The 27,776-nt window shown below is 42.7% G+C and overlaps 1 protein-coding gene across 2 annotated transcripts; it reads left to right on the forward strand.

The window, feature by feature from the left end:
- Window positions 1-27,701, forward strand: atf6 (activating transcription factor 6). Of its 2 annotated transcripts, XM_079267183.1 has the most exons (16): window positions 1-177; window positions 767-843; window positions 1,202-1,280; window positions 1,880-1,977; window positions 2,786-2,909; window positions 3,201-3,404; window positions 4,933-5,102; window positions 10,758-10,943; window positions 11,120-11,211; window positions 12,719-12,868; window positions 13,945-14,040; window positions 14,166-14,268; window positions 15,010-15,074; window positions 15,243-15,354; window positions 18,822-18,906; window positions 25,337-27,701. In XM_079267183.1, the coding sequence occupies exons 1-16, from the start codon at window positions 81-83 to the stop codon at window positions 25,531-25,533; spliced, it is 1,935 nt and encodes a 644-aa protein (XP_079123309.1). In that variant the 5' UTR covers window positions 1-80; the 3' UTR covers window positions 25,534-27,701. The 2 variants fall into 2 exon arrangements, with proteins under 2 accessions (XP_079123309.1, XP_079123310.1); XM_079267184.1 differs by lacking the exon at window positions 767-843.
- The last annotated feature ends 75 nt before the right edge of the window (window positions 27,702-27,776 follow it).

Genomic DNA, 27,776 nt, shown 5'->3' on the forward strand with positions numbered 1-27,776 from the left:
CTGCAACATGAATGAATCCTATGTACCATCGCTTGATCGCAACTTGTTGGCCTGAGACGATTTACTGATGAATTTAAAAGATGTCATCAACAACGTTATACTTAGAAAATCATCAACAATATCCCGTGATGGATGATGAGACGGGCACCATGTCCATCGACCACGGAGGAGAGTGGGGTAAGTGTTGGTTAGCTCTACTTCCTAGACAGAGCTGTACTGATGTCTAGCTAGCTACCAGCTGAGGACATAATTTAAGCTGCCTTTAAAATGCAGTTTGTGACATGGTTGCCGACCTGAGTTTGATCGCGTACGTGTACTTACGCTTCCCTTCAAGACGTAAATACAGTTAGCATTAGCTAGCTGATGTGATGATGGAATATGTCAAGCGAGAGTGTAACTTAACTAATAACGAGCAACAGCGAGATACAACACTAGTGCTATCGATCACATTAGGTGCAAACACTTTGCTGAAAAAACAACTAATTAGTTAGATATAAACAGTTTATTATATAACATGAAAACTGTATTATGTACAAACTCTACAGTTGCACAACTGTCTAGTTATAAATATAAATATATATAAGTTTACAGTAGCTTTTCGCATTTCACAGTTCATATCCAAAATGTATTTTTCCAATCAAAAGACAATAGACTGCATACACTTTCTGCTGGGCAAATATGAAATGTAATATTTGAAGGCAGGATTTGTCTCTTACTGAAAGCAGTTTGACTTGATGTTGTGTGCTGTATGCTTGTTGTTACACAGATATTAGCTTGTTTGATGAGCTGGACGACCTGGGAGATGCAGATGAGCTGTTTCAGGCCCTGCTGCATGCTGGCTGTGTGAGTAACTCATCCCCTCAGTATGCAAATGTATATTGTCGACTGAAACGGAAAGGGATGTGCTTGTTAACAATGGTACATGGCCAGAGATGCAGGTGCATCATTAGCTAACATGGTAGCACAGCATGGTAAGAACACGTGATGCAGGAACAGCAGCACCACACACGCGCTGTGTAGGCATTAGGCATAACAGGGATTTTCACAAGTGTTTTATTGACATTCTGCTTTCTTCACGTGGCAGAAATGCATGGCTCAGAAAACAATAAGAAAGTGATTATTCGCTCATTGCTTAGACTGTTGATCAGACATTGCCTTTGTTCCCGATGTGCATTCCATTGTTGTGTGTTTGGTTTCTCAGGCCAGTGGGGGTCCAGACCTGGACTTCGATATCGACATACTGTCGTGGAGTGAAGTGGACACAAACAGCACCTGCACAGGTACAGCAACACATGCGTACACAATGTTGAAATGTGATAGCCCTGTGTAAACATGGCTATCACATTACAACATCAAATAAGGCAAACTAAAAATAGTCCCATATCCATCTGTTTGATATTGATATGATGTAGCCCATGTGATGATGTGATAGAATATTCTCAGGTGCACTGTTGTTGTTTTTGTTGGAAGTTTTAAGTGTAATGTACCATTAATGAAGAAAATCACTTTTTACCTAAGATTATTATTATTTATATGTATGATATATTATTTTCTGAAGTCACCTACCTCTCAGAATGTTTGCAATATTTCTTGAAAAATGAGGGATATTATGACAAAATATAACAGCTTACTTCAGTTTGTTCATGTTCTTCATAGGTGCTTTATGATTGATTTGCAGAGACAGCAGGTATAGCTTATTAATGAGGTGTGTATTTATGGGACACAGTGATTTATGCTAAATAAATAAAGCATACAGCAAGGGTGTCAGTGTTGAGTTTATGTGTGGGAATACACAGGGATAAGCAAATCCCATCCGTCTATGCTGATAAGGCTTCCTAGATGACACATTTCTCTGACGCCTTTGTCCTTGTGTATCCAGATGGTGAGGTGAGTGTGGACTCTCTGTCACCTGCGCACACTCTGAGCTCCGTCCCCTCTCCTTCCTCTGTGGAAGCCCTGTCCCCATACCGCTTACACGTAAGTCACTGTCTTCGACTCTTCGTCCTTCTCAGTTTTTTGACAGTTGACTTGTATTTCCAATGCAAATCTTTCTCTATCGTTTACATACTCGCCCCTCTTGGTGCGAAAGCTTCATCCAGATGGTGTCCAAACATGAACAGCTGCTCTTTACTTTTGGATGCACTACACATACACACTTTAGACACTTTATTAACAAAACCCTTAAACACCTTGTCACACCAATAATTTGCTGCCCGCCTGAGCTGTGCCCCGCCCCCTCGTTAAATAGAAGGTGCTGACAACTTCAGCCACATTAGCATAATTTAGCATGCAGATGTTTTCACAGCGTGTCAAAACAAGGACACGGGTTACACATTCGTCTCTGGCCCCAACACAGTCTGCACACGTTTGTCTGCTAACTGAATCACCCTGACCGAATCCAAGGACACGTTTGTCCACTCGTCTTTGAATATTGACAAGGACACTCGATTAATATTTAATCTGGTGTGATAACAATCGCATTCCGTCAGACAGTGTGCTCTACTTTCTAGCGAAGTTTGCCGATGACTGATTGCAGGCAAGCAGCATGAATCTACAGCTAGTCTGACGTAATGTCCGTTTGGATGACAATAACGGGCACTATATACACGGCTTAGAACTGTGCATTTTTAAGTGTTGAGCAGCAGAAGTCAAAATAATGAAACCTTTTGTAGGAGTTACTCGTATTTCAGATTCAGATTTCACTGCTTTTGTTTACTGCTGATGTCTAGAAAAAAAGAGGTATCAGTATCTAACAGACACACGTCTTCTCTGCTTCCCCATCCAGGACGAGGCCCTGTCTCCACAATCGCTGCCCTCTCCTGTTTCAGTCTGCTCAGAGTCCAGCGGCCTTTCTGTAGTCTCTCCCCCAGCTAAGAAAGCTCCAAAGAGGACCAACCAGAACGCCCGAGGTGAGGCAGCCTCTCCCACCGCACATCTGCTCGCTCAGCTTTTATCTATATTTCTACGCTTTGTCCAAAAACCACGAGAAGTTCTGCACCACATTCTGGGTTTGGAGAATTCTGGGATGTGATCTGTGGTCTCTCATTAGAAAAAGACTTGGAGTGATTTGAAGAAAAAAAAACAACCTGTAATGATAAATGCTAACGTCAACACCGTAGCTTAGAGTCAGCACTTCCTTGTATTGACGTAAATCCTGTTTTCTTATCTCGCTCCCTGTCGACCCCCATCAAACATACCAGCCAGACAAGCTCAGCCTGTCAAGAGGCCGATTCAGATTGGCCCGAAGGTTTCCATCCAACCGAAACCGCTGATTACAGCTGTGCCCCTGACTCATGCAGCAGCCCCCCTGCAGACCAAGACGATCATCATCCAGCCCCTGCAGACCGCTGTGCTGTCTGCGGTCAAACAAGCTCCAATCAACATCCAACCAGCGCCCCCTCTAGGTGAGACCTCACACCGCAAGAACACATTGCCTCACCTCACACTGTATTGCATCAGATCAGTGCACTGGATGTATTCATGAGTAGTGCGGTGTTCCTTACTTTAGAGTTATTATTTAATAATGTAGAGGTGACATGGTATTTCTGTAGTACAGTTTGTTGTTTCTGATGAATTTGGTTCTTGCTTGGACAATAATTGAATTGTTGTCTTCTCCAGCAGATGGTGGTATAACCTTAGTTTATGCTCATCTTTAGTCCTCACTGTCCCATGTTACTCTGCTTGATGGTCAAATAATGATAAGTAAATGAGACATTAAGATGTTTGATTCTCACTTTTTGTATCCAAAATATGTCCAAATTTGGTGACATTTGAGGGGGAAAAAAAGCAACGCTGGGAATCAGCCTTCAGAAATATGCAATCAGGAAAGTTTGTTTTATAACCCACATGTTAGCCACAGACTATTTATGGGCTGCAGTGTGATTTAGTGTGTTTCATGCATAAAAATTATTATTTGGTTTGTGCTTTAGCCTGCCTGGGTTACCAATCTGGTTACATCGGCAGCACCCAGGCCAATGTAAATACTTATGTCATTGTCTGGAACCGGAGTGGGTGGAGTATCTGACCTCTCTCGACTTTGAATTTTAACTTGGCTCTCAGTCGGCTTGGTAATGGCCAAGATGGCAGATGAATAAAGCCAAGACATCCAAGTTTAGGACCCCAGATGGAAGTCAAGTCAAGCCTGCTCAGTGTTACGAGTCCCTTTTGGTTTAGGATCTCCACAATATCCACAGCTGAGGAGTGAGCCCTGTGCATCAGGGCTCACTCAGAAAGAAATTAAAAGATGTTTACTCATGAGTTCACATTTGATAGAGTTTGACCGTTATTTCCAAAGAACAAACAGGCTGACAGGTGCTCCCAAAGGCTTTTCATTTCTTTTCACTTTCATCCTCCTGAATTGTCAGTTTGAGGAATAGTTCCTGGCACAGTCTTACTGGGAGGGCTGGGCCTCACTCTGGGAAGCTCCTACGTTAACAGGACCTTTTATAAACACGGACACTATCGTGTTTGTCTCTTTATACGTACATTATGAAAGTGTGCCAACATGCAGGTTCATGTGTGTTCATGCACATAAAACTCACACACCTCTCAGTCTGGAATGTGGAAGTTTAAGACCACATGTCGAGAGGGTAAACATCTTTTCCACCTGTAGTTTAAACACAGAGAGTCCCGTTAAAGACAAGGGGTTAACGTAGGTCACCGGCGGTGAGGGGGGGGTTTAAGGAGCCGGACTGTACCATCTGTAGCAGGAGGCGATTTCAACAGCAGACGGATGCGGCTTCCAGATTGTGTCGAATATCAGGTTGAATGTTACAGACAAGGCAAATGTGGTATAAGAACATAAACACAGCAACAAACTGACAATCGCAGTCAGCGTTTATCAATGTTAATCATACAGTAAAAAAAACCTGATTATAGTCTAGCTAATACCCGTAATTTGAAAATGTGCATGTGTTGTGTACTCTTTCTCAGGACGTCCCATAGTGCTGTCTCAGCCCAGCCAGGTGCTACACATCCAGGCACCACAGACTGTCACTGCCAATGTGGTCACCATGCCAATGCTCAGCCAGGACAGGACCGTCTCTGTCGCTGCTTCTCCAGCGTACTCTGTCACGCTGCGAGCCCCGTCCTCCGATGATGACGTGAGTCCCAAGTCTTCTTGTTAGGTTGTTGAACTGCGCTGAGTTATGTTGCTGCCCTCTTTCGAAGGGTTAATGGCAAATGTCCTCTTATGTGTAACTAGTCATGCAAGAGAATGTGACATTGCTTTGCCACGTTTGCGTCGCAAAAAAACTACATTTTGCCCCCTTCCAACTGTCTATTATTTGTGTCATGATAGCCGATTGCTCACGTAGGTGCTGTCATTTACACACAACTGTAAGAATATGATGTGATCAGGGGCCTCGAAAGAGACTCCACCTGCTTTTCTCTGTCTGTGCTGAGTTACACATGAAACTCTGTTGCACTAATGGGAGGTTGTTCACTTACAAATCAAGTCAGTAAATACAGGTGAACTAGTGTCATTTTCCCAAACCCTATAAGTCCATTTTGATATCAAAATGGCAACGTTAAACACTGAATCCATGTCAACCATTTAGTTTTGTTCTCTTTTTCACTCTAATCTGTAGGGATTTTTGCTCTCACCCTTTTAATTTGCTTGCTAACTAAGAATGTGTCCAAGCAATTTATACGACGAAGCCTCTTCAATGGACTTAATGGTACCTTCAAGAGTTGTGTTTGTGTGCATGCACATGGACTTGCCTGCTGCAGCTGCAGGCTCTGAGTAGCAGCACAGGCGTGCTTGCATTTGCACTTGCCCACCATGTTACTATGATGCTGTGGTTACGATGTCCAACATCTCACCCTATTTTTAGTTTATTTTAATGTCACATACCATTAACTTCAACTTCGGCGTAAAATATAAAAATATAATGTTGAAGGAAAAAGTTAACCCGTGAGCCTCGAGGGCTTTAATGGAGCCACAAGCAACTCCCAGATGATCATCGCTGACCTCCGTGGGGTTTTGTTGGAAAGATGGACGTTATGCGTTTGCAGTTTATTCAGCGTGAATGGTGTCATAGAGAGATATTCGGCTGCTCTACATGTGTGTTGCGTTCAGGGGTGATGTCAGGACAGCTGCAGCGAACGGGAGACGCACACAAACACAAAAAGTTAACACACAGCCTCCCGATCTTCAGTATTTCTCCCCAGTGCACTCGTTTCTCTCGGGTCTGTGTAGTGACAGCACAGAGCTTTTATGGAATCCTATAAGGTGCAGCAGTGTCTGACACAGATATTTAAAAGTTAAAAAAGAAAACTCAATTATAGTGTGTTTTGTTTGTTGTAGAACGTTGTGGCCTCTCAATGTGCATGCTGGGCTTGTTTTGGGTGGAAGAGTGTTATTCTTTTGGGGGCGGCGAGTTCGTCGGCCTGTGTTTCTGTTTCTTTTCTCTTTGTTGCTCGAATAAACTGCAAATGCATCTTTCTGCCTGTCTCAATTGTCCGTCTCCAAGTCACAGAGATGCCGTTGCTTTCAGCAACTTCAGTGTTGTTTCAGGCACAACAACTCCTAATGGATGGCTGATGTCTGACCTTTAGTGAGTTGAGAAACTCCTTTTTTTTTTTCCCTGTGAGAAAGTCTTTCACATTCAGCGTTTCCATTACACCGTCTCGCTCAAACTGACGTGGCAGTGAAGTTGTAAAAATGCATCGTTTATAAGGGTCGCTTTTTTATTTTTTATTAAGAGGAACCATATGTGTCACATTTGTGAAATGTCTCCAACTGTAAATCATTTGCAGTGATTTCTGGGACGACCACAGAAAATGAATCCAATTATCAGCTATTATCATCTTACAGGAATAATCACTGTGCGGTACTGATGCATTGCCCACGGACACAAAAAAACATGAGTCATCACCTGATGTCACAACGTTCTGTTTCACCAGTCTGCTCAATCTGTCTCGACGTTAACTGTGTTTTTGTTTTATCAGGCTTTTTTAATGATTAACATCAACCGAAACTTCGCAAGTGGTTGTTGTTTTATGAATGTTAACTGTTGACCCCTGGCTGTAAAAGGGCCCCGAGACGAACAGACCTTGCGAACAATGTCGAGGAATTCCCAACCTCAGAGGCCAAAACAAATACGCCTCTCAGCCGTTTGTACAGCAAATCAAGTCAATAAAGTTTACAATAGGTGATTAAAGGGGAGGGACTTCACATTCATCGTGAGGGGGGAAATAAGACCTCCATTCATTTCTCAGGAGGGAGTGGTGAAAGTATTTATGATATTTTAGTGAAGGTGGGAAAAATATATATTCATATTGCAGAATCTGGGTGTCTGATAATGATTTAAAGGGAGACTATGTATGTTGTGCTAAATGGTGACGATTATGATTGAAATATAAGTGAAACAAAGTGTAATAGTAGCACAAGTAGAGAGGAGTCATGAAGGCATAAATATATCAATTCAGCTTTTCATTTGTAAGAATGTCTTATTTCATCTTTCTAAATATGCATACCGGTAGTCTCGCTGTAAATGGACTTTGGAGTTGTTTCCGGGGCGTGTGTGTGTGTGTGTGTGTGCGTGCTGCAGCTGTGTTCACTTTATAACCTCACTGTGTTTTTTGGGCTACAGCACAGTGGTCGGGGGATGTGTAAAATGCCTGTTAAAGAGGACGTGCTTGTGCCAGGTGGTACTCCGTGTTGTATGTACAGTTTGCCCCGTAACACACTGGTCACGTTGTTTACAGCACTGTGTTTTGGGTTATAGTTAGCATATATAAGCCCCCGTGTTAAACGGCTGCTCACGATTACATGCTTCAGACAGGTGTTGTGCAGGACGAAGCATTTGCGACAGCTGTAAACAGCCATCAGGGATTGGGTCACTGTAATGTAATGAGCGCCTATACGGAAAGGGATTTAGCTGCGTGTAGGGAGGTCTCGGCTGTGTGTGTGTGTGTGTGTGTGTGTGTGTGCCCTACCTCCAATGGTGATACTTTTATGTCTTTCATTTTCTTTTGCATCAGTGTGCAGTTTCCATCTTGGAGTGCTCAATAATGATAATCCCATTTTTCTTGAACTCAACGTTCAATAAAAATGGGATTGTCATTATTAAAAAGTGGAAAATGATATACTTCTATACAAGTCCCAGAGAAACGGAAGTTCGAGCATCTTTAGCTTCTGTACTGTGAGTTCTCCCCAGTGAAACGGAATATCTGTGCGGTGTACAGTTACAAGAGGGATTTAAATCAGATTTGATTGGACCGCTAAAAAGTGGGCAACCTCAGAATAATGAAGCGCGATCCGGAGCTACAGAGGACCGTGGCTCAACATACCTCGCTTGTCCTAGAAAGTTGCAGATTGATGGCTAGATGCCATGAAATTATTGATTAAAATTGGTTGCTACTAGTTTATTTCAGCACACGTCACATTTGTCTTTACAGGCAGAAAATGTGATATGATTTTGTTAGTAAAAAAATACAAAGATATCGATTTTTTTTGTTGTTGCTTAAATTGTTAATTAGTTGCACAATATGACCACCTTAAAGGATTATTCGTACGTTTTTCTTTTCATCTTGACGTTAAGATGATTTTTTATTGACAAGGTAGGATACACAGGCAGTTACAACAGCTGTGAACAAGTGTGAATTTTGTCATTTGTTACATGCCTTAAAAATACCGCTTCCTCCACTAACTGCTGCCTAAATACCTCAATGATAAATCATTAGTCAACCTGAACAAAGTGCTTTTTTTTTGCTTCTGCTCTGCACCCACATGTTTAATCCCCAGCACAGTTGGTTAAGTACCGTGTGGGTGTTAAAGTGGATATTAAGGGAAACGGAGTACCTAAACAGTGATTTGCAACACAAATAGCTTTTAGGAAGATTCAACACCACAGGTTGACAGTTATGTCACCTGAGGAACACATACCATCGTTATAGGTGTTTATGAGCTCCAATAAAATCAGGAACTTGTTAAACTAAGCCCCCTCCTGGTTGGATAGGTCAGTGGTTCATCGCACACTTCCCCCCTGGAGCAACCCGTCGGATGCTGAATGAAAAGAGTCGACCCTCAACAGCAGAGTGACAGCTCGGCATGCTGGGATCTGTTGGCTCGTCAACTCTTGTTTTCTCTCTCTCTTCACCTGCATTCATCCATTGAAGAGTTATTGAGCAGGCATTCTCCCTTTCAGCACACCCTGCGGCATGCGGCTGGCCACTTTTGCAGTTCTGCAAGAGCAGCTGGAGGAAAAGTGCCCTGCTCACAGGCACTTTGTCAGTTTTTTTTTTTCCTTGTTTGCTTTTCCCACAGACGCTGTAGTTTGAGTTTGAACCAGTGTCCGCGCTCTCACCCATTCCAGAGAGGTTCGTTGAGAAATGCCGTTTTTTTTTGCCGCCTGCCCCTCCTCCTCAACCTCGTTCTGGTGGCGATGAGATGTTCCCCCTTCTCTGCACTCCCTGGTAACTGCTTACTTGCAGCATTCCCAGGCTCCGGCTAGTGGCACGGCTCCCAGTTTTGGGCTGGGAGACAGAGGGGTTTCTTAGGAGACGGGACACAAATACAGGGATCCAAATAACTTAATCACCAGCGGGGCTGTTAGGCCCAGGACCGCAGAGGCTTACTCTGGGGAGGGTGTTTGAGTTTGGAGAAGGACAGGGGAGGGGTAGCTGGGGCCTGGATGGTCAATGGAGGTGCTTGGGTAACACCACAGCCATGGGTCGTGTTAATTTGCCATAGGTCGTGTTTTTTACGGTCCTTACCTCACTTACCTTGAGTGGAAGGAATCCCATCCTTACTGGAAACAAGCTGTGAAACTACTCGTACTTTTTTATTTATTAAGTATTTTTCCGCTTTTTTGTTCATGCTCACCTTTTCAGAGGTTTAGGCAACCTTCATTTCTTATAAAGCCTGAAATAAACAACAAAAGAATAGAAGAATGCTGTTTACTGTCTATTTAATTACAAATGGACTAGTGTGTATGATGCTAATTAAGGCAATTAAGACTTGTTTTTTTTACATCCAGACCTGTAACCTTTGTGTGTATGTGTCTCAGATGTGAACCCATTTCTCAGAGTGACACACTCTCTAAACACATTTTTCCTTCACATATAGAACAGAGGCATTACAGGCGACCTCTGGACCTTTTCAGAGGATTTCGGTGTACATATTTTCAAGCGGCAGCTCGATCGTGTGCACTGAAGGGCTCTCTTGGGAGATGTTAAAGCCATGATTTGTAGCAGAGGTGTCATTAACCTCAAGACACATCTTGAACATGTCTGTATGATTCTGTCACCGTAGTAAACTGGACCATCGGCAGCCGAGGTGGTGCTCTCTCAGTGAGAATAACAAAGTCGACCCTGGCTTTTATGACGACTTCCACTAGCCCTCGTCCAATTAGTTCCTCACTATGTGGTCTGTTCTTCTGCTGCCTTCTCTCACTTGTTCTTGTATGAAGTTTCTCACTGTTGTTCAATGTACCCCATACATCCTTCTCCTCAGTATTAATGGGTGCAAAACATTGACAGAGCAGATGGAGGTCTGGTGTGGAAAACATGTAAAAGCATCTCTACCATTGACTGTACTATTGCATAAATAAATGCCGTTTTTATGCCTACACACTTTCGGGTGGTCCATCCGTCCGTATGTCAGTTCATTTGTGAGTCTGTCTGTACGTACGTCCCATTCTCTTGAACACAATATCAGGAACGACAGGTCCACGATGGGATGACTTGATACGAGTAATAACTTATTTCAAATGTGTGTTGCTGTTCCTGCTTTGTCGCTCATCTCGCTTTAGTCGAAGGTGGGCCAGAGGCAGCAGCGCATGATAAAGAACCGCGAGTCGGCATCCCTGTCTCGGAAAAAGAAGAAGGACTACCTGCTCTCGCTGGAGGCTCGCCTGAACGTGGCGTTGTCTGAGAACGAGTCGCTGAAGAGTGAGAATGGCAACCTCAAGAGGCAGCTGGAGGGCATGCTGTGTGAGGTGAGAGGCTCGCAGCCACAGCTCTGCCAATCCTTCCACACAGCCTGCACTTATAAAGATGTCTGTGCAAAGTAACAAAAGCTGAGGAATTTGCACAAGTCTTGTGAGAATTATGCGTCTATATCATCTCTGATTTGAAGTTTGTAATGCAACGTGATGCTTAACTTTTCCTGCAGAACACGGTGCTGAAGGTCACCGCCCCCAAGAGGAGAGCCGTGTGTCTCATGGTGGTGTTGATGTTCGTCATGCTCAACGTCGGACCAATGAGGTGAGCCTGTGATGCACACTGTGCGACCGTGGATTCCTCTCTGTATGTCTCCACAGCAATCCGATTTAGTTTTTAAACGCTTGACTTCAGTTCAAAACAAAAGAACGGCAATGATGGCGTGCTGTAGCTCAAGAGACATGAACGTTAACAGTAACTGCCACAAACTGTGGCAGAAGAGTTTGATTACCGGAGGAAAACCAATGGGAAGCCCCCATGAGTCATCGTGGGAATCGCTCCTCTCCTGTAAGACATTACGCAAAAACGTTTCTTGAAAACGGAGCAAAACATTTCCCAATGAAGTAATGAACAAAGTTCATGAACATATTGGAATAACAATAAAAGTTGACAAATTATAAAGCAATTATCTCAGTATCTTAAAGAGGCCGGCGCTAAAAGGGAGCGTTTCAGACAGAAGGTGAATTCACGTATCTTTTCAGAAAGACATGAAAATGAAATTATTTGAACAGTCTTATCCTGAGTGACACTCGTGTACCGGTAATTGGTAAAGAAACCGACGACGACTAATCGTGCAGCCATGCCAAATGTCTCTTGTGTGTACGATATCTTCCGCTCCTCTGTTGTTGCTGCCAGAGTTTTAGGACTTTGTGACTAATGGGTGAATCAGCCTGCTTGGTTGCGAGGAAAGTGAACACTTACCACTTACAGATGTGAAAAGAAAATCATTTCAGGCTACAAAAGAAGTGTAAAACATTTTTTTATGGCAATATGTCTTATCTGTGCTCGTAATGTTAACAGTCGTGAAAAAATGAAGATGTGTTACGTAAAACGACACTGGGGAAAATAGTTCATTCCACCCGGCTAGCAGATGGAGAGATTGCGTAATCCCACAAGCTCAACTCAAATCCACCTCTTAACTACAACGATGACTTCTCTGTTCTCATGTTATGAAAATGTTTGTTTTCTCGATTCACTTGTTCCACAAAGATGCGAGGATCTACTTGTTGGACTGGCTTGCTTTGATAATCTGCCTGCACTCTGTGCTGGGAATGTGTCCTTTCAGTTGTTCTCTAGAGCTTCGACGTCCATGAAAATGTTTCTCTGGGCTAGTGAATGAGTTTGCTTTTGCGACTTGAGAGGCATTCACGGTAGCTGAAGCATGTGTGTGTCTGTACCTGTGCTTGAATTTGTGTGTTTTGCGTTTGGGCTTTCTTTCGGAATGTAAAATATGCCCGCTTTTGAGGTCGGATCCCTTTCAAATGAAAATGGCACCCAGAGAAGTAATACCGTTGAAAGAGACGGTGTGTATTTTTGCTTGAGTGCGCCCCGGCGTGCATTGGGTTATGCAGTCGAGATCAAAGTTCAGATTCAGCTTGTAGCTAAAAAACGAAAAACCCTCCTGTGCACAGGATGTGGGCCACATGGAATTTGGCGCTTATTTCAGTCCAGTAACCAGTTCTTTGTCTCGGTGTGTTTCCTCCATCCCAACTGTACTGATTTGGCCTCACCTGTTTCTTTTCCTCACCTCGCCTCTCCTCTGTTTCTTCAGTCTGTTTCAGGGTGGCCCGGGCTCCAAGTTCGGAGTTATCTCCACGCAGCAAGGCGGCAGACACCTGTTGGGTTTCTCCTCCGAGGCAGAAACTGAGGTTGCGATGGGGCCCGATACCCTCGACAGTGGCCCCTCTGAGATGGCCGACAGGTAATGAGCTCAATACCTTTCACAACACAACGCCATGTCAGCAGACCCGGATGCACCTGTGCCTGGGCCCAGTCTGAATCGGTACAGCTCATTACCGCACGTGTAAACACGCGCGCCAGCCGATTACCAACTCTGTCCAAACGTCTGCTTTTCAAAAGCCTCCAGGCCCCTGGCTAGTTAGCCAGCAGTTGTGCTTTGAGTAGCAAGGTGGGAAATTGGGGTCTGGCCTTGTTTGACATCCAGCTTTATATTGCCAGTAAGAGTTTATTTTTCTAAAGGGTTATATATTTGTCTTTTCTTTTTTTAAATGCGATTGAGGCCCAGCAGTCTCATTTGTAAATTGCATGAATAACATTCTTGTTTGGGGCATTACCTGCACCCCCATGTCCTGAAATGTTTTGTGAGGTGGTCAGAGTGCCTAATGTGTGCATGGCATCGCCAGCCTGGGTTTTGTCAGATCTCTGCATCGGGTATGTTACATGTTAATGCGAACCATTCAGCTGTAGTGTCAGGTTTCCCGGCAGCATTACACCAGCGCGGGCAGGAAGGAACACATTAGCCTTTACAAAAGGGTTGACGGCACCAAACGCACCGGGGAGGAGGATGACGGGGGAGACATGCGACCTAATCTCGGGGTCCCACTGAACAGGAAAGTGTGTGTGCGGGAAGGTTAATACAAGGCCCTCAGTTAGAGTTATGATCAAGCCTCTGTGGGCCGACATGTTGTCTCGCCGAACCATTTCCAGAGCGCTTGGAACCGGGAACGCGAGGCCTAGTCGACGTGTCGGCTCAGATCGACGGGGCCTGGGGGAGGTATTCCGTCGGTGGCAGGCGTTTTGGTAACAAGCCCCCTGCAGGTGGGCCCTGACTGGACAGTCTACATCATCACCTCAAGCAACACAATCATTCATTCGCAGAGATCTTACGGTTGTAATTAACATCACAGTAACATCTGTGGAGGAAGGCCAAGTCATGCAATGCAGTTTATTTCTCATCCATAATGTATTTTAACCCACTGTAATAACCCAGATTGCTGGCCTGTCAATAATCAATCATAATTGTGTTCTGCGTTGCAGCTTTGAGGATAAAGCCCTGATGGTGTTGAAGGATCCCATCTTCCTCAGACCACCTCCCCCCTGCCAGCCTCCTGTTAACAGGACAAAGTGCTTAGCGTAAGTTCGGAACTCTTGAATGCATGGCCTACTTTGGTCCTTTTTACGCAAGACCACAAAAATGCTCAAATTTGACCTAAAATGTAAAAAAAAAAAAAAATAGTTGAATCCACTTTGATTGGCAGGTTGGCCCATGAGTTGAGGGGTTGGATCCACCGTCATGAAGTACACCAGACCAAATCCCGGCGCATGAGTAACGGCAATCACAAACCCACCAGGACCATTCTGGTAAGTTTTGGAAAACAAGAAAACACATCTAATGGGCCATGCAAGAATATTCGTGATGTTCAGTGTTTGCAATAAAGCTTACCAACTAAACTCTACTTGTAATTTAGGCCATAAAAAGTTATCTTTTTTTTGGCAAACCAACACATTTCTTTCACCACTGTTTTACCTCACCGCCCCTTTTTTTTTTTTTTCCTGCCTCTCATTTCTCTTTATTGGGGTGAGTTCAATCCGGCAGCCCTGAGAAAGTAAACACAACACTTATCGCCGAGCTGTGGGATTAGTGCCCCCTGCTCTTTTTTTCCATCATTTTTTTCAAAATCTGTCACAGTAGGTCTAATCCATTAGGAGCTGCCTCGCTCGCATATACCCATTCTTCATTTTACTTTAAATAGAAATGTGTTTATTTCCCATCTGCATTGAGCTGTTCTAGCCCGACAGACCGTCATACTGTAAGTCTTCACAGCATTTCAACCTATTTATATTAATAAAATAAAACTCTTTAATTGTACATTTGTTCATTTTAATAATTTTACATGCAAGTTTAAATCTTAAGATTCCGAAACTATAAGTGATTTATCAGACACACAGTGGGACTGGAATGTGTGTGCTGATCTCCAGATGTTTTGAAATGATGGTCAGTTGTGACAGAGTCTGTATTAAGTTTATGCTACTCTATCTAAAGGTTAGTTGATATGAATATGAAGAGATTGTAGCTCATACTATGTTTTTCTTTCCTAACAGAAAGCAGAGAATAAGGAGAGTGCCCAGATTGTGACGGTCCAATACACAGAAACTACTGAGGAAAAGTGAGTAAAGGCCTATTAGTTAAAGAATTTCATCTGCACCCAACTTGCCAAATATAATCCATGTCTCTGGCACAGAACATTGATTGATATACGTGTCAGTTTTTTCCTCCTCGTTTCTGAATATTTTTCCAGTGTTGCTCATATTTTTCTGTTGTTCTTCATCAACAGGAATCCAGGCAGTGAGCTGCAGGTATACTACGCACCTCATCACACCTACAGTGACTTCTTTGATGAGCTCAATCGTCGTGGTGACACTTTCTATGTAGTGTCTTTCCGCAGGGTGAGTTTCAACATGTTTGGTCCGTTACACTGATTCCAGAGGAGAAACGGGAGTTTGCTCCACTCAGAGTCTTGACACAGTGATTAAAATGAAACTAGAAGGACGTTTTCAAAGAACAACAACAATCAACCGTTGAACTTTTCAAATGTTTATCCCAAACTGGCCATGAAAAGCAAGAAATGAATTATAGACGGAGTAACTTATGAATCATAAATGATGTGCAAAAGGTCCGTTCCTCAACAGGGAGGTTTGATTTGAGAGAAAAGTGGAGGGTGGGGATGAAATACACATGCCCAAGGGTGTAACTACGCCTTTCCAGTCCAGTTTCCTCGGTCCATTTACAATCATTAAGACCATGTTGTAGATTTTTAGGCATGGCCATATGTCACTGTTAATCTTCTTGGTCTTCATTCAGACTCTGAACCTGTTTTTAATCACATTACAGTTATTTGATTTGTTTTGGTTTGTTTGTTTCTTTAAAAAAATATATTTATATTGAGCCCCAAACTTAAATCCTTTTGTTTTCAAGAAAAAATAAAACAAATTAGCTGAAGGGGAAATCTTTTTCCTTTGAGTTCTATCCATTATAGTCTGTCTTTCATTATTATGGAAAGCTTCATCTGAAGACACATTTATTTACAAATTTGTCCAGAAAGTAACTACTCCAAAGAGCTCATATCACACTCAACACCTCTGGGTGATGTTAAGCCCTTAAATCCTCAGGATTACTCAGCGGGGCGGGACTTGTGAAGCACGTGGTCAAAGATCAAGACCCGCTTGTCACCGAGCAAGTCACATAGGTTTGGCTCTCAGTTGGCCATGGTGACAGCAGGGACAATGGTAACAATGGTGTACCCGAGTTGAGGGCCTCCACAGGTCAAGTGGCTGTCGGTCAGTTTCCAGCAGCTCCGTGTTGCACGAGCAGTTTTATAGAGGGTATGGTTTAGAAAGTTCAATATTACAGCTGTAAACCTCTCAGATACTTTCACTTTTAATCAACAGTTAAATAAAATAGCAGGTCAGAGTCTTACTGACCTGCTGACAAAACAGTTTTTGAATCACCCAGATTTACTGACTCTCGCTGTAATCACATTTACGAACAATAACAACGAAGTGAAAATAGGCTTTTCAATTGACTAAAGCTTTGATTATTTTGATATGACGATGAGGAAATGACCATCACAATACCTTAAGCTCAGGGAAATGTCTTCATATTGTTCAGTTGACAATCACTTAAGACAAAGAAACACAAACAATCTTCACAATTGAGAAACTAGAACCACAGAATGTGATTAATCCATTATAAAGATAGTTGCTGATTCATTTACTTGCGGTTGATTTAATCGATGCATTTTCTCAGTTCTCAGAAGATTTGTGAATTTTTCTGACTTCCTCTGATTCTCATTTTACTCTTTTTAAAATACGAGAGTTTAAAGTTCTGCCTTGTTTACTTCATGCCTGGTCTTTTTGGTGTTTTTTCAATGCTGAGGAGAACTTATCCTGGTTTTAATAAGCGGGAAAGGTTAGAGGAATCAACTGCATTATTGGGGATGACAACAAGCACTAAAATAGTAAAAGACAGATCATAGATTACAATTCTCCAAACTGACCTTTTTAATTCTCACAGACCTTTATTAGCTTTTCTCAGTCAGTTTATTGGCCTTTATTTTGTTTCCTGGGTTCCAGTGAGTGTGTGTCGGCAAAAACGGGTGTGCTTTTGTTTTTATGTTCCAGTCGGTATGACGTGATTACAAGATTGCCAAAGCTCTGGATCAAATTTGGAATTTAGTTTGGATTTTGAAGCCAATCCCGACCAATTTTCACTTGTGTCCCGCGGGGGAACTCGTCAGGTTCATCTTCTTGCCCTCTCAAGTGGTTGATGTCGCTCTCTGCAGTATGTTTCGCGTTCAGAGATGGCCAGTCGTAGGTCAATGTTGCTTTATCCTTGATAGATACATTACCAGCTCCTGTGGCTTTGTTTAAGTGTGAAACGAGGTGAGGTGATGGAAAACACAACTCTTAAGACCAAAACATGGAACTGCTCTCACTCCACTGCCGTTTTGCGGTCTTGCTTCACTTCTGGTGTTGTTTCAGCACCTGTGGCTTTATGTATGTGTGCATTGAGGTGAAAGGAGGAGGTTCGATCACGTAAATGTGGACTTGGTTTCTATCGTCGCGCTGTAATCTCTTCCCAAACCCCAGACCGTGCTCCTGCCTGTCATCACCTCCACACCCCTCGTTCTTCAGTTCACCCAGGCTGAGTTTAGCAAGACGAGTTTGATAACGTGAAGCAGTTTTCACTTGGTCTGGTGAACGTCTTCTTAAAGGGGCACTCCACTAATTTCACACATGAAGTAGAGTTTATGTAGTTTAGTTTAAGTGGTATTACTACTGTCTGCATTAATGCACTGGAAGGATTATCTCGAATTGTGCTTCAGAAATGTATAAGAGGTAGCTTGCGTTGCTAACTGGATGTGTGGAGTTTGAAAATAAGTCATTGTTAGGAGACCGGGGTGTTTTTAATGAAAGGCATTATTGAGTTGTTTTATGGGGAAAGTAGGATCCAGTGATTCTTTGGAGATTGACTTATAATCGGGACTATAAGTCAAGATATGTACTGCTTTGATTTTGACTCAGTCACACAACTTTATGGAAGTGAAATACTGAATTCACGAATTAACCCTTTAAATGTGCGCACATCAGGACATTTTTTTTATTTAGTTGTCTCTTCTTTTTTTTCAGTTCACTTTCTTTTCTTACAAACTGAGGGAAGAGAATATATATCTATTTTTCAGATAATGTTGGATTTTATTCACTATCATAGTATCAATCATTAAACTGATTAGATTACTTGAGTCATAGCTTTTGAATCTGGCAGTGGACCTACAGCTAAACACCGCCATTTGTGTGTGTGTGTGTGTGTGTGTGTGTGTGTGTGTGTGTGTGTGTGTGTGTGTGTGTGTGTGTGTGTGTGTGTGTGTGTGTGTGTGTGTGTGTGTGTGTGTGTGTGTGTGTGTGAGTCACATGTGTGTTCGCACATTAGCATTCCTCTCTCTGCCACAACTCCTTCTGGGAGGATGTGCTCAGATTAAAACCCTTCCCACTCATTGTCTTATGAATTGCACGAAAGCTATTTTTAATAGCTTTGGAAATGGAGGAACTTTGCTGGTTAGTGCCATTTTGATCTCAGACTTCTAGTCGATCAATAAGTGCAAGAAGTGCTCCAATAGCCTAGAGTGACAGTAGACTAATTTAAACTATTTAGATGATGGGGCCAGGTATTAAAAAAAGTGCTCAATTTGAATAATTCTGTGACTAGAAAGGCCCTCATGGAAATTGTTGCCTTATGCAAGGACCCTTAGACCTCCCACATGTCCATTGCATCATTGATAACCTCAAGATGTTAATGCAAGTCCTCCAGAAGAGTTGTATTTTCCTCTTGGTGACCTTCTCCTCTTTGTTCTCAGGATCATCTTCTCCTTCCTGCCACCAGCCACAACAAAGGAAGTCGACCCAAGATGTCTGTGGTGTTGCCAGCCATGAACATAAACGGTAGGCACTGCAGCGCAGACACAACAGTTGGGGAGGTTTCGTCACTCCACACAATGTAACAGATGAAAAGGCGAGCTGGGAGTAGAAGAAACACGTCTCCCTACAAGAATGCATGACTTATGCTGTACGACACTTGACACTCCTATTACCAAAGTAGAGCACTTTTGCTTTTTAAGCCGATTAAGGTGATTCTTATCCCCTTTTTCATCTGTGCTGGCATTTTTTTATTTTTTTATTTTTCAAAAATCTACCTTCTTGGATGTAGAGTGTGTGTTGTCAGTTTAACTTCAATCAAAGTTTCTTTAAAGATTGTGTTTGCCAAATAGTTTCTTTGACTCAAAGCCGTTTTCGTCCCCTACCTTCTTGTGAGCCCTTTATGGTTTCTGTTATGTCCTTCAGCCTCTGATTATGCTTTCTGTTGCATTTAGCAATGCTGTCAAGTGTCTGTACAGCCACTGACACGAAGCACAGACAGACACAAACATAACAAAATAGCCTCTTTATTTCAGCTCAGCCATTTCCTTTTCATTCTGGCTTTGATTTTTTTTGTGTGATGAAAATAATTTCGTTAGATTTACCAAAGTTATGTTACAAATATTTTTTAAATGTCTTTATGCTGGCACCTAATGTGACCACATCTTTGTTATCACTAAATACATTGCGTGAACTCTTTGCTTTATGTCCATCACATCTACACAACTGTATTTATTGACAGGTTTGTACAAAGCACTTGAAAAAAACAGTCAAGTCATAATCCAGACCTGTAGTTCCAGTCCAAAGTCTGCCATCTACAGGAAAAGAAACAAGGGATGACCCATCTGACTCTTCCAGTCCCGATACCCAGACCTGGGCTTTGGGTGTCGGCAGATACCGAGTACCGATCCGATTCCAGTGTTTAATTAATAAGCTGTATGCATTACTATGTGGAAATGACTTGGATCATTCTTTTATGCGTAAGGCAACATCAGGCTTTAAACATTTTTTTATTAACTTTGTAAAACAAGATGCAACAAACGAATACATAGATATACATTTACTGAATTGTTATTATTCAGATGATAATTCGTACACCAGCAACTTGGTAAAAATTTAAAAAAAAATAGAATTACAACACAAGTGTGGACCTTTTTAAATGCTTAACAAATTGGCCTGAACAGGAATTATAATTCCAGTGTATAATGTATAAAGTATATAAACATAGAATTGAATTGAATAGATCGGCCCCATTGTCACCGATATTATCAGATCCAGCTATTTGAGTCAGCATCGGCCCGGTATCAGTGTTGGTGCATCCCTAGTTGCAACTGCTCTCTACGTGTGTGTTTGAGGCTGCTGGTTGATGCAGGTAAGAGATAGAGTTCACACTGTCGTTATCTTTCTTCTTAGCTAAATGTGAGTTTGTGAGCATGTTACATGCCAGGTAGGAGTAGTTTAAATTTGAATTATTATTCTGGACAATTTTGGTGCTGGTGGAAATGTAAAGACTTTGGTTTGAGCAGGTCCTCTTCAGGTTATAGAGCAGGGACAACGCTCATGTAGACTGCTTGAATTCCTCTCAAAGAGAACAGTTTCTGTCCACATCGTGTCATAGTGGGTGGCAATCAGAGCGCTCTTGTTTGGGGGGGGGAAGGTGGTTTCCACCAGCTCATCTGAGATGCAATCACCCGTTTATTTGACCGCCTGCCCTCAGAAACAAAACCTCGTGTAAACATTTTAACAATGGTATACTTGAGGTACGCCTCACTATCTGAACAGTCAAATCGACTTGGACTTGGATTCTTGCATTTGTTGCCAAATTGTTTTTGTTTTTTTTCTGGAGCACTGAAGTATACAGATGTTCTTGATTTCCATGAGCTCATCATAGCTTTTCTCCATGGTCTTCAGATCTGCCGGATTATCAATACGGTATGTCAAAAGTCCCGTCATCAGAGATTTCAGTGGAAAGAAGTCTTCTTTGTCCAAATGCTGCAGTTAATTATCAGGTGGCTTGATTTTCACCAAGCCTGCGGAGTGAAAGGAAACCTGCTCAAGAGGGATGGTGTTAGTGTTGGGTGTGAGCAATTAGGACGACCGCCTGTTGTTGTTGGGTGCTTGCCTGGCATTCTTATCAGAAATCCTCTTGTTCCTCTGATATCTCCCCGTCTCGTCTGTGGCAAAGCACCAGCCCCAGATTCGATTAGTCAACCAGCTCTGAGAGGAGTGAGTCAGTGGAATATGAGCCTCTTACTCAGCAGGGAAGACATGGCCGGTGGGAAATAGCTTCTTTTTTCTTTTTTTTTTCTGGGAGGGGGGCCGCTAGAGATGACGATTGATGAAGGTAAACATTGTTCTTGGTTGTCTTGTTGGGGAGGAATGTTACGGTTCGTGCCCGTCAGATGGCCCATTGAAAGAGCAGTAAACAGTGAAATCCAAGACGTCCTTTTCAGCTAATTGTTGAAATGGCCAAACAAAGGTGGCTTTCAGGGAGAGATATCGAAAAGTCTGGAAATATTCTTGGTAGCTCAAGGAAAGGGCCTTCAATTTGCATGTTCTGTCGCGGAGGGCTACAGTTGGCCGCAAATGCAAAACATCGTGTACCAAAAGTCTTTTCCAGCTTGTTTCAGGCGTTTGGTGTGTTTGCATCTCATGCGCTGGCTAGATCATGTGGTATCTTTTAGAGAGAGAGGACTAACAGCAGCTTTATTTTAGCACAGATGCACGTACAGTAGCTTCACTTTCAGGCGCCACAACTGCTCCTCCTGCTAGTTCCTCGATGACCTGACAGAAAGCATGCGTGGACTTCAGTTGAAGTGCGAGCAGATGGCTGCCACAGACATGGTGGTGATTCTCAACACCCTCCTTCATACATGAAAAAAAAGCCCCATGTGTCCCACAGATGACAGCCTTCAAGTCGCATTTCATATTTATGTTGCCTTTGAAACTTTGAAGTGATTAAGTGCAAATGTACACATTTAGCTGGGCGAGACCCCTTAGCAAAGCACAAACACTGTCCTCTCTCTGGAGCGCGATTGCTCCACAGTGGAGGATAATTCTTTCCAGCTCCCTGTTGCTGCTCTCCTTTAGGAATGCCTTCCTTCTCCAGTCACTAAATGGGTTTCATCTGGAGGAGCGTTTGTTCTGTCGTGGTCAATAAGTGAACGTTGAATACGGAGAATACGGAGATGGAAGCCGTCGCTCGTTTCTGTCCACGGTTCAGGGTCTTTGTTAGAGTTACTTGGTTCTGTCTGAAAAAAACGTATCTGGCTGAGCAGTGGCTCCACATAAGGACCGACGGGTTTGTTTATTTAACCATCCCCCGAGTTTGAAAGTAGCTCGATCAAGTGGAAGCGACATGTTTGGAGGAGAGGAATGTTTTGGAGGTGACATCATTTACAGGTGGATCGACCGTGGGGGACGCACGGCAGTTTGTTTTTCTTCTTCTCTGAGATTGTACATGTGCACTGTAGCTAACAGGCAGCCTTCACTGGGGGGGGGGGGGGGGGGGTTCAAGGATAGAGCTCCGCACCACTGAAGAAGATGGGGGTCACATTTTCCTACTCCTCTAATCTAAACAAACACCCAGTGCTCTGAAAAGGAGTGCACTCTCAGCAACCCAAATGTTTAACCCTTGCCACCCTTGCAGAATGAACTCAGCGACTTAATTCTCGATACGTAAAGCTAGTTGTTAGTAGAGGTGTAACGGTTCACAAAATTCACGGTTCGGTACGAGACAGTGGAGCCACGGTTCGGTACGTTTCGGTACAGTAGAAAACTATAAATGCCAGAGAAATGTACTTGATTTTAAAATATATTTATTCATGACAACTAACATCATGAAGTTATTCTTTGACTTTGAACAATGATGGAACTATACCTGAGTGACCCATCTTCTGGGGTGTCTTCACAAAAACAAAAACTGCTCCTTAATGTTATGTAGTATTGTTACTTACATCTTGCTTACATTTTGCAAAACAGATTTTTAATCGCAATGGGACTACCTGGTTAAATAAAGGTTTTAAAAAAGTTATTTTTTTTTTTATTCAAACGTATTCTGTTCGTCATGCGTACCGAACCGTGAGCCTCGTACCGACCGGTTCAATACGAATACGCGTACCGTTACACCCCTAGTTGTTAGCCATGCTCACATGCATGCTATGTGAGATTAATTATCTCATGGTAAAACATTGCTTTGTTGTTCTACATTGGCTTGTTCAATTATTGTAGAATCATTCATTAAATAGAAGATGAATATATTGGGAGAATGTCCCGACTCAAAATGGCTTAAAATATAGTCTGGATTAGTCGGTTACGTGAACGTCTGAGTTGCCGAATAACCATCCCATTAGAGCCGCATTTATTTTTATTGGCCATGTCATTTTGTGATTAAATTAGCTAAGGAGTTGCTTCCTTTCTGACATTAACAAAAGCTTCCCTCATGAACATGTCCGTCCCCCCCCCCGTCCCCCCCCCCGTCCCCCCGTCCCCCCGTCCCCCCGGAGATGCACTCTCAGGTTTCCTCAGATGCGTCGTTGCCAGACAGCAGGGTTTTATCAGCGCACACCAGCTCACTGTGTCTACCGAATCCACCGTCCGGAACAGGACGGTGGATTTGGCAGCTTCTTCAGAGAGCTGCTGTTTGAAGCTGTGGCTGCGTGTTGGTGTGTTTCTCGTTTCACCGTTCAGGCTTCTCGAGCAGGCGGCTGAATAGAATTTAGACACTTTGGTGATTTGGTGAAAGGTGGATATAAACAGTGTGGAGGATTAAATGGGAATCCTCAATTTTGGATAATGATGCTTAGATTATGGTCCAGAAAAGAAATGATGCGGTGCAGTAATCTCGCTAAGGGGTAACAGAACTTTGACACATCACACATAACGTTGCCTGGGTACACTCGAGCAGACTCTGAGCAACATCAACATTCCTTTGAAGTCCAATATTCACTTGGATTTACATTTATTATAATCATTATTTTTTCCATCCATCAGAATTTGCAGGATTTCCATTACTTTCATCCTCCTCATGTGTTGTGCATTTGGATTATCAAACACTTTTCCACTGCGTGCATCTGTTTATTATTGGATTTAAATGAGCTAAGTGATGTAATGTCAAAGCAGTTTAGTGTGAACTGAACCATTCGGGGGGGGGGGGGGGAAATCAATTGTGATCTCATGAAGCTATATGGAGATACGCAGAGAATAACTTTGCTAGCTCTGCTTCAGAGGCATCATTTAAGATAGACTCACAAAACCCTAACCCAGAGGATGGTTTCCAGAGATGTCTGTTGAAACACTGAAGCCATTTGAGGAGTTCCAGTTTCACCGCAGGTGCAAAAGCGGAAGCTCGGCAGCAGATGAAGTCATTCTCTGCATTACGTCCACGTACCATTTAACGATATGAACATCCGTGGAGTCTTCTGGCTGCAGAAGGGGCTATTGTATTGTCACCGTACCATCTGATAAACTCTCTAAAGTACACATCCGTGGAAATCCTGCCGAGAGGCAGAAGAAGCTGATGTCTTGCACAGGTGTCTGGAAAACGACTGCAGATGTCAAACAACTTGCGGCGCTCTCAGGAACTTTAAAGACGCCTACAGCTCCATTTGTGAGTCGTATAAGAGTGCACTGAGACTGACTGAGGTGTGTTTGTCTTGTGTGCTCCATATGGGGAATGTTGCTATCATCTTGTCTCTCTCGCTAACATACAAAAGGAAGCCACATGTTGGTAATAGCTTTTTATAGAATTGATATGCTCTTCCCCCAAGGTTTAGGAGACCACAAACTATGAACCAAAACCGTTGCCTCAAGTCCAGCAACAGGATGACCTTGTGAAAATGTATTTATGTTTGACAACAAGCTTCGTGTTTATCATGGACTGTGTTTCAGTCTCTGGGATTTCTTCCAAACACAATAGCCTGACTCATCAACATTGATCTCTTTCTCGCCAGAGTTTCTTTTCTTTTCATCTCTGAAGAAAAAACAAGAAGAAGTCTGCAGGATCACTGACTGGACATCAGTGATCACTCTCTCGTTCTCTCTCCCACACTAGCTCCAGACTTCCCTCTCACATCGGCATGTCCTGCTCTTGTTTAGGGCTGTTTTGTTTATCTCTATGATGGAGAAGTCCAGAATGTGACTCACCTCTTGACTCTCATATGTGACCCGGCCCCTCTATCCCTCTCCCGCTGCGGTTCTCAACCCCCCCCCCAACCGCCTTGAAACAATACTCCTTCACACTCCCAGAATACTCTCTTATCATGTCTTTCTGCAACTCGAGTGACAAAAAAACCTGCCAGTAATTATGATGATGAATACAGTTAGGCGATCACTATCCGTGTCTTGAGTTGATTAAATATTGTCCTGTTATATAAACCCACTGCTGATGGAGCAAATACACAAACTAGTCAACAATAACCTAATGACAACCTTCCCGCCTCCTTTGCTGCCATTACAGACAGCATCATACGGGACAAAGACTACGAGGTGATGATGCAGATTGACTGCGAAGTGACGGACACCAGGATCATCCACATCAGGTCTTCCACCATCCCACCACTGCTCCGGGTCAACCGCACACAGACGTTTTACCAGCACTCATCGACCGACAGCCAGGCCGCGCCTCCAGTCGGCGTGCTAATGGGGTCTGCTTAAGATCGCTCTACACCACCTGTTATTGTTTATAACTCCTCAACTAAATCCATGAAGACAAACAAAAGACAAGAACCCAGTTGACCCTTTTTTTTATATTGTGCGTGTGATGAAGTATATTTCAAACCTGGTGAACTCTAGGGGTGGGAATGGCCAGAGATCTCACGATACGATATTATCGCGATACTTTGGTCACAATACGATATTATCGCGATACTGCCATATTATCACGATACTTTTGCGATACTGCGAGTATTGTGGTAACGTATATTGCGATTTATTACTTTTTTCAACTTCAAATTATGTCCCCAAAGGAAAACTGTGTCAACAACATGTTTTATCTGAGTGCTTTCTCTGATGTCTCCATCTTTGTTTCGACCAACTTCCTACCAGTCACGCACGCAGACCCGGCACCTCTGCTGACCTCACCAGGAAACAACTCAGCACCATCAAGTGGACTGAATTGATTTAATTTTTTAATTAAAATTCTTTTTTTATATATAAAAAAATATCGATACTTGGCGTCCGTGTATCGATATAATATCGGCACGCAAAATATCGTGATACTATGCTATTTAGACTTTTCTCCCCCACCCCTAGTGAACTCCCACTGACTTGATTTATATTGAAGTGAAATACAAATTGTCAGCACGAGTCGGCTGCATTCTTCATTGGGGCTGATATCCAGAGGTGGTGTGTAAGAGGGTCCGAGCAGACGCCTGCTCCTTGTGTGGCAATACTGACTTCTCCCCGTAACCCCAGATGCCCCACATAAGGGTAATTGCTTCACGGCAGGGGGCTGAGCATTGAACCCTGAGTCACCCCGTCATAACACAAATACTTCCGCCCCGTAGCGGCTCTCCTCCAGCCTGCTCTTTCTTTTTGGATTCTTCATTTTCGGGAGCAAGCTTGCAGAAACGGACAAAACAGAAAATAATTATGCACAGAAGATTGATCTCACTGGGAAGGCATCTGTGTTTGTATCGTGGTTACAAAGCGGAGCGCTGTAATGCTCTCTCTCTGACTCATTTGTAGTCTGTTGGCGTCTGTAGATAAAATATAATTGTGAAAACAGTGAAACAGTAGGAGATGCCAGAGTAATTAGACGCATTCAGTAAACTCAGGAAGTCAGGTGATCAGTGATAGCCAGCAGAATAACTACTATGTTTGTTGGCTGGTTTCCATTCATTGAAGGATTCAGGTACTCTGTTGTTTTTTTTCCTGTTTTGGGGTCTTTGCACTGTGCTTCTCTATGTTATTGAACAGATTCAGATACTGTACATATTGTTTTATATTGTCATGTAACAGTAAAGCCGACTCCTGTGGGGAGATGTAATTCTCCCTTTTTTCGTGCTTAAAATTGATTCTGTCAAGATTTATTGACTTTACATTTTCTCTCTCTGTCTGATTAGACTTTGTGGGAACTTTTTATTCTAGTCGCTTCAGAAAACAAAATGACTGTATTGTATATAAAATGACAAATGGTGGATTGGAAGGAAATGTACCATAAATGTTAGAACTATAGGGAGTTTTTCACTGGGTAGCCACCTTTTTTTTATCCCCCCAAAAATGATCTGCATCAAATTTGAAACCCAATGTCTCTACAGTTGAGCTAAAAATGGCAATGTTTGACTTCTACCACTGGGGAAAACATAGTTTGAGTCCTGACTTCTCTGTTCATGGGCAAAATTGCACTTTTATTTGGTTCACTTGAGCCTATATTGAAATTGCAACCTACTAGGAACTGTTGCATTATCTGAGGTTTAGTACTAATTAGTTGTAAAGATTTGCACTATAAATGCAGAACCTGGGAAGATCAATTCTGTATTTTACTGCCTCTTATTAATGTTTTTGCAAAATGTATATTATATATTTTTAGCGACATGATGGTTATGTTTTAGCTCAACAAATGCCAATAAAAAGATGCTCTTTGCGTGTGTTTTCTTGAGCCAGGCCATCTGTGTGTCTGTTTAATTCGTTTTCCTTTTTGGTTTCATACATATTTGGTTCACCGCATTGTTTCATTGCATCCAAACAGTACAATTAAAAATGTGTGAGGGTTTTGTGTTTTCGTATTCTATTATGTGCATAAACTAAAATAAACACTGGATTTTACAATACCTTTGGGCCATGGAGGGGAATATTTTCAACAAGGACAATTGAAAGACTGTTCCGGAGTATTTTCTTCCACAACAACTCAATTTAGTAACTGTAAACTACAGGCTTGAACAATCGTTCTCTGTTTG

The sequence above is a fragment of the Melanostigma gelatinosum genome, assembly GCF_949748355.1.
Source record: "Melanostigma gelatinosum genome assembly, chromosome: 4".
NCBI classification, from domain to species: domain Eukaryota; kingdom Metazoa; phylum Chordata; class Actinopteri; order Perciformes; family Zoarcidae; genus Melanostigma; species Melanostigma gelatinosum.

Coding starts and splice junctions, on each gene's coding strand:
- atf6 (XM_079267183.1), top strand. CDS start 81: ATGTCATCAACAACGTTATACTTAGAAAATCATCAACAATATCCCGTG. Junction 12,869..13,944: donor CCCTCTGAGATGGCCGACAG/GTAATGAGCTCA, acceptor TCTGCGTTGCAG/CTTTGAGGATAAAGCCCTGA. Junction 18,907..25,336: donor GCCAGCCATGAACATAAACG/GTAGGCACTGCA, acceptor CTGCCATTACAG/ACAGCATCATACGGGACAAA.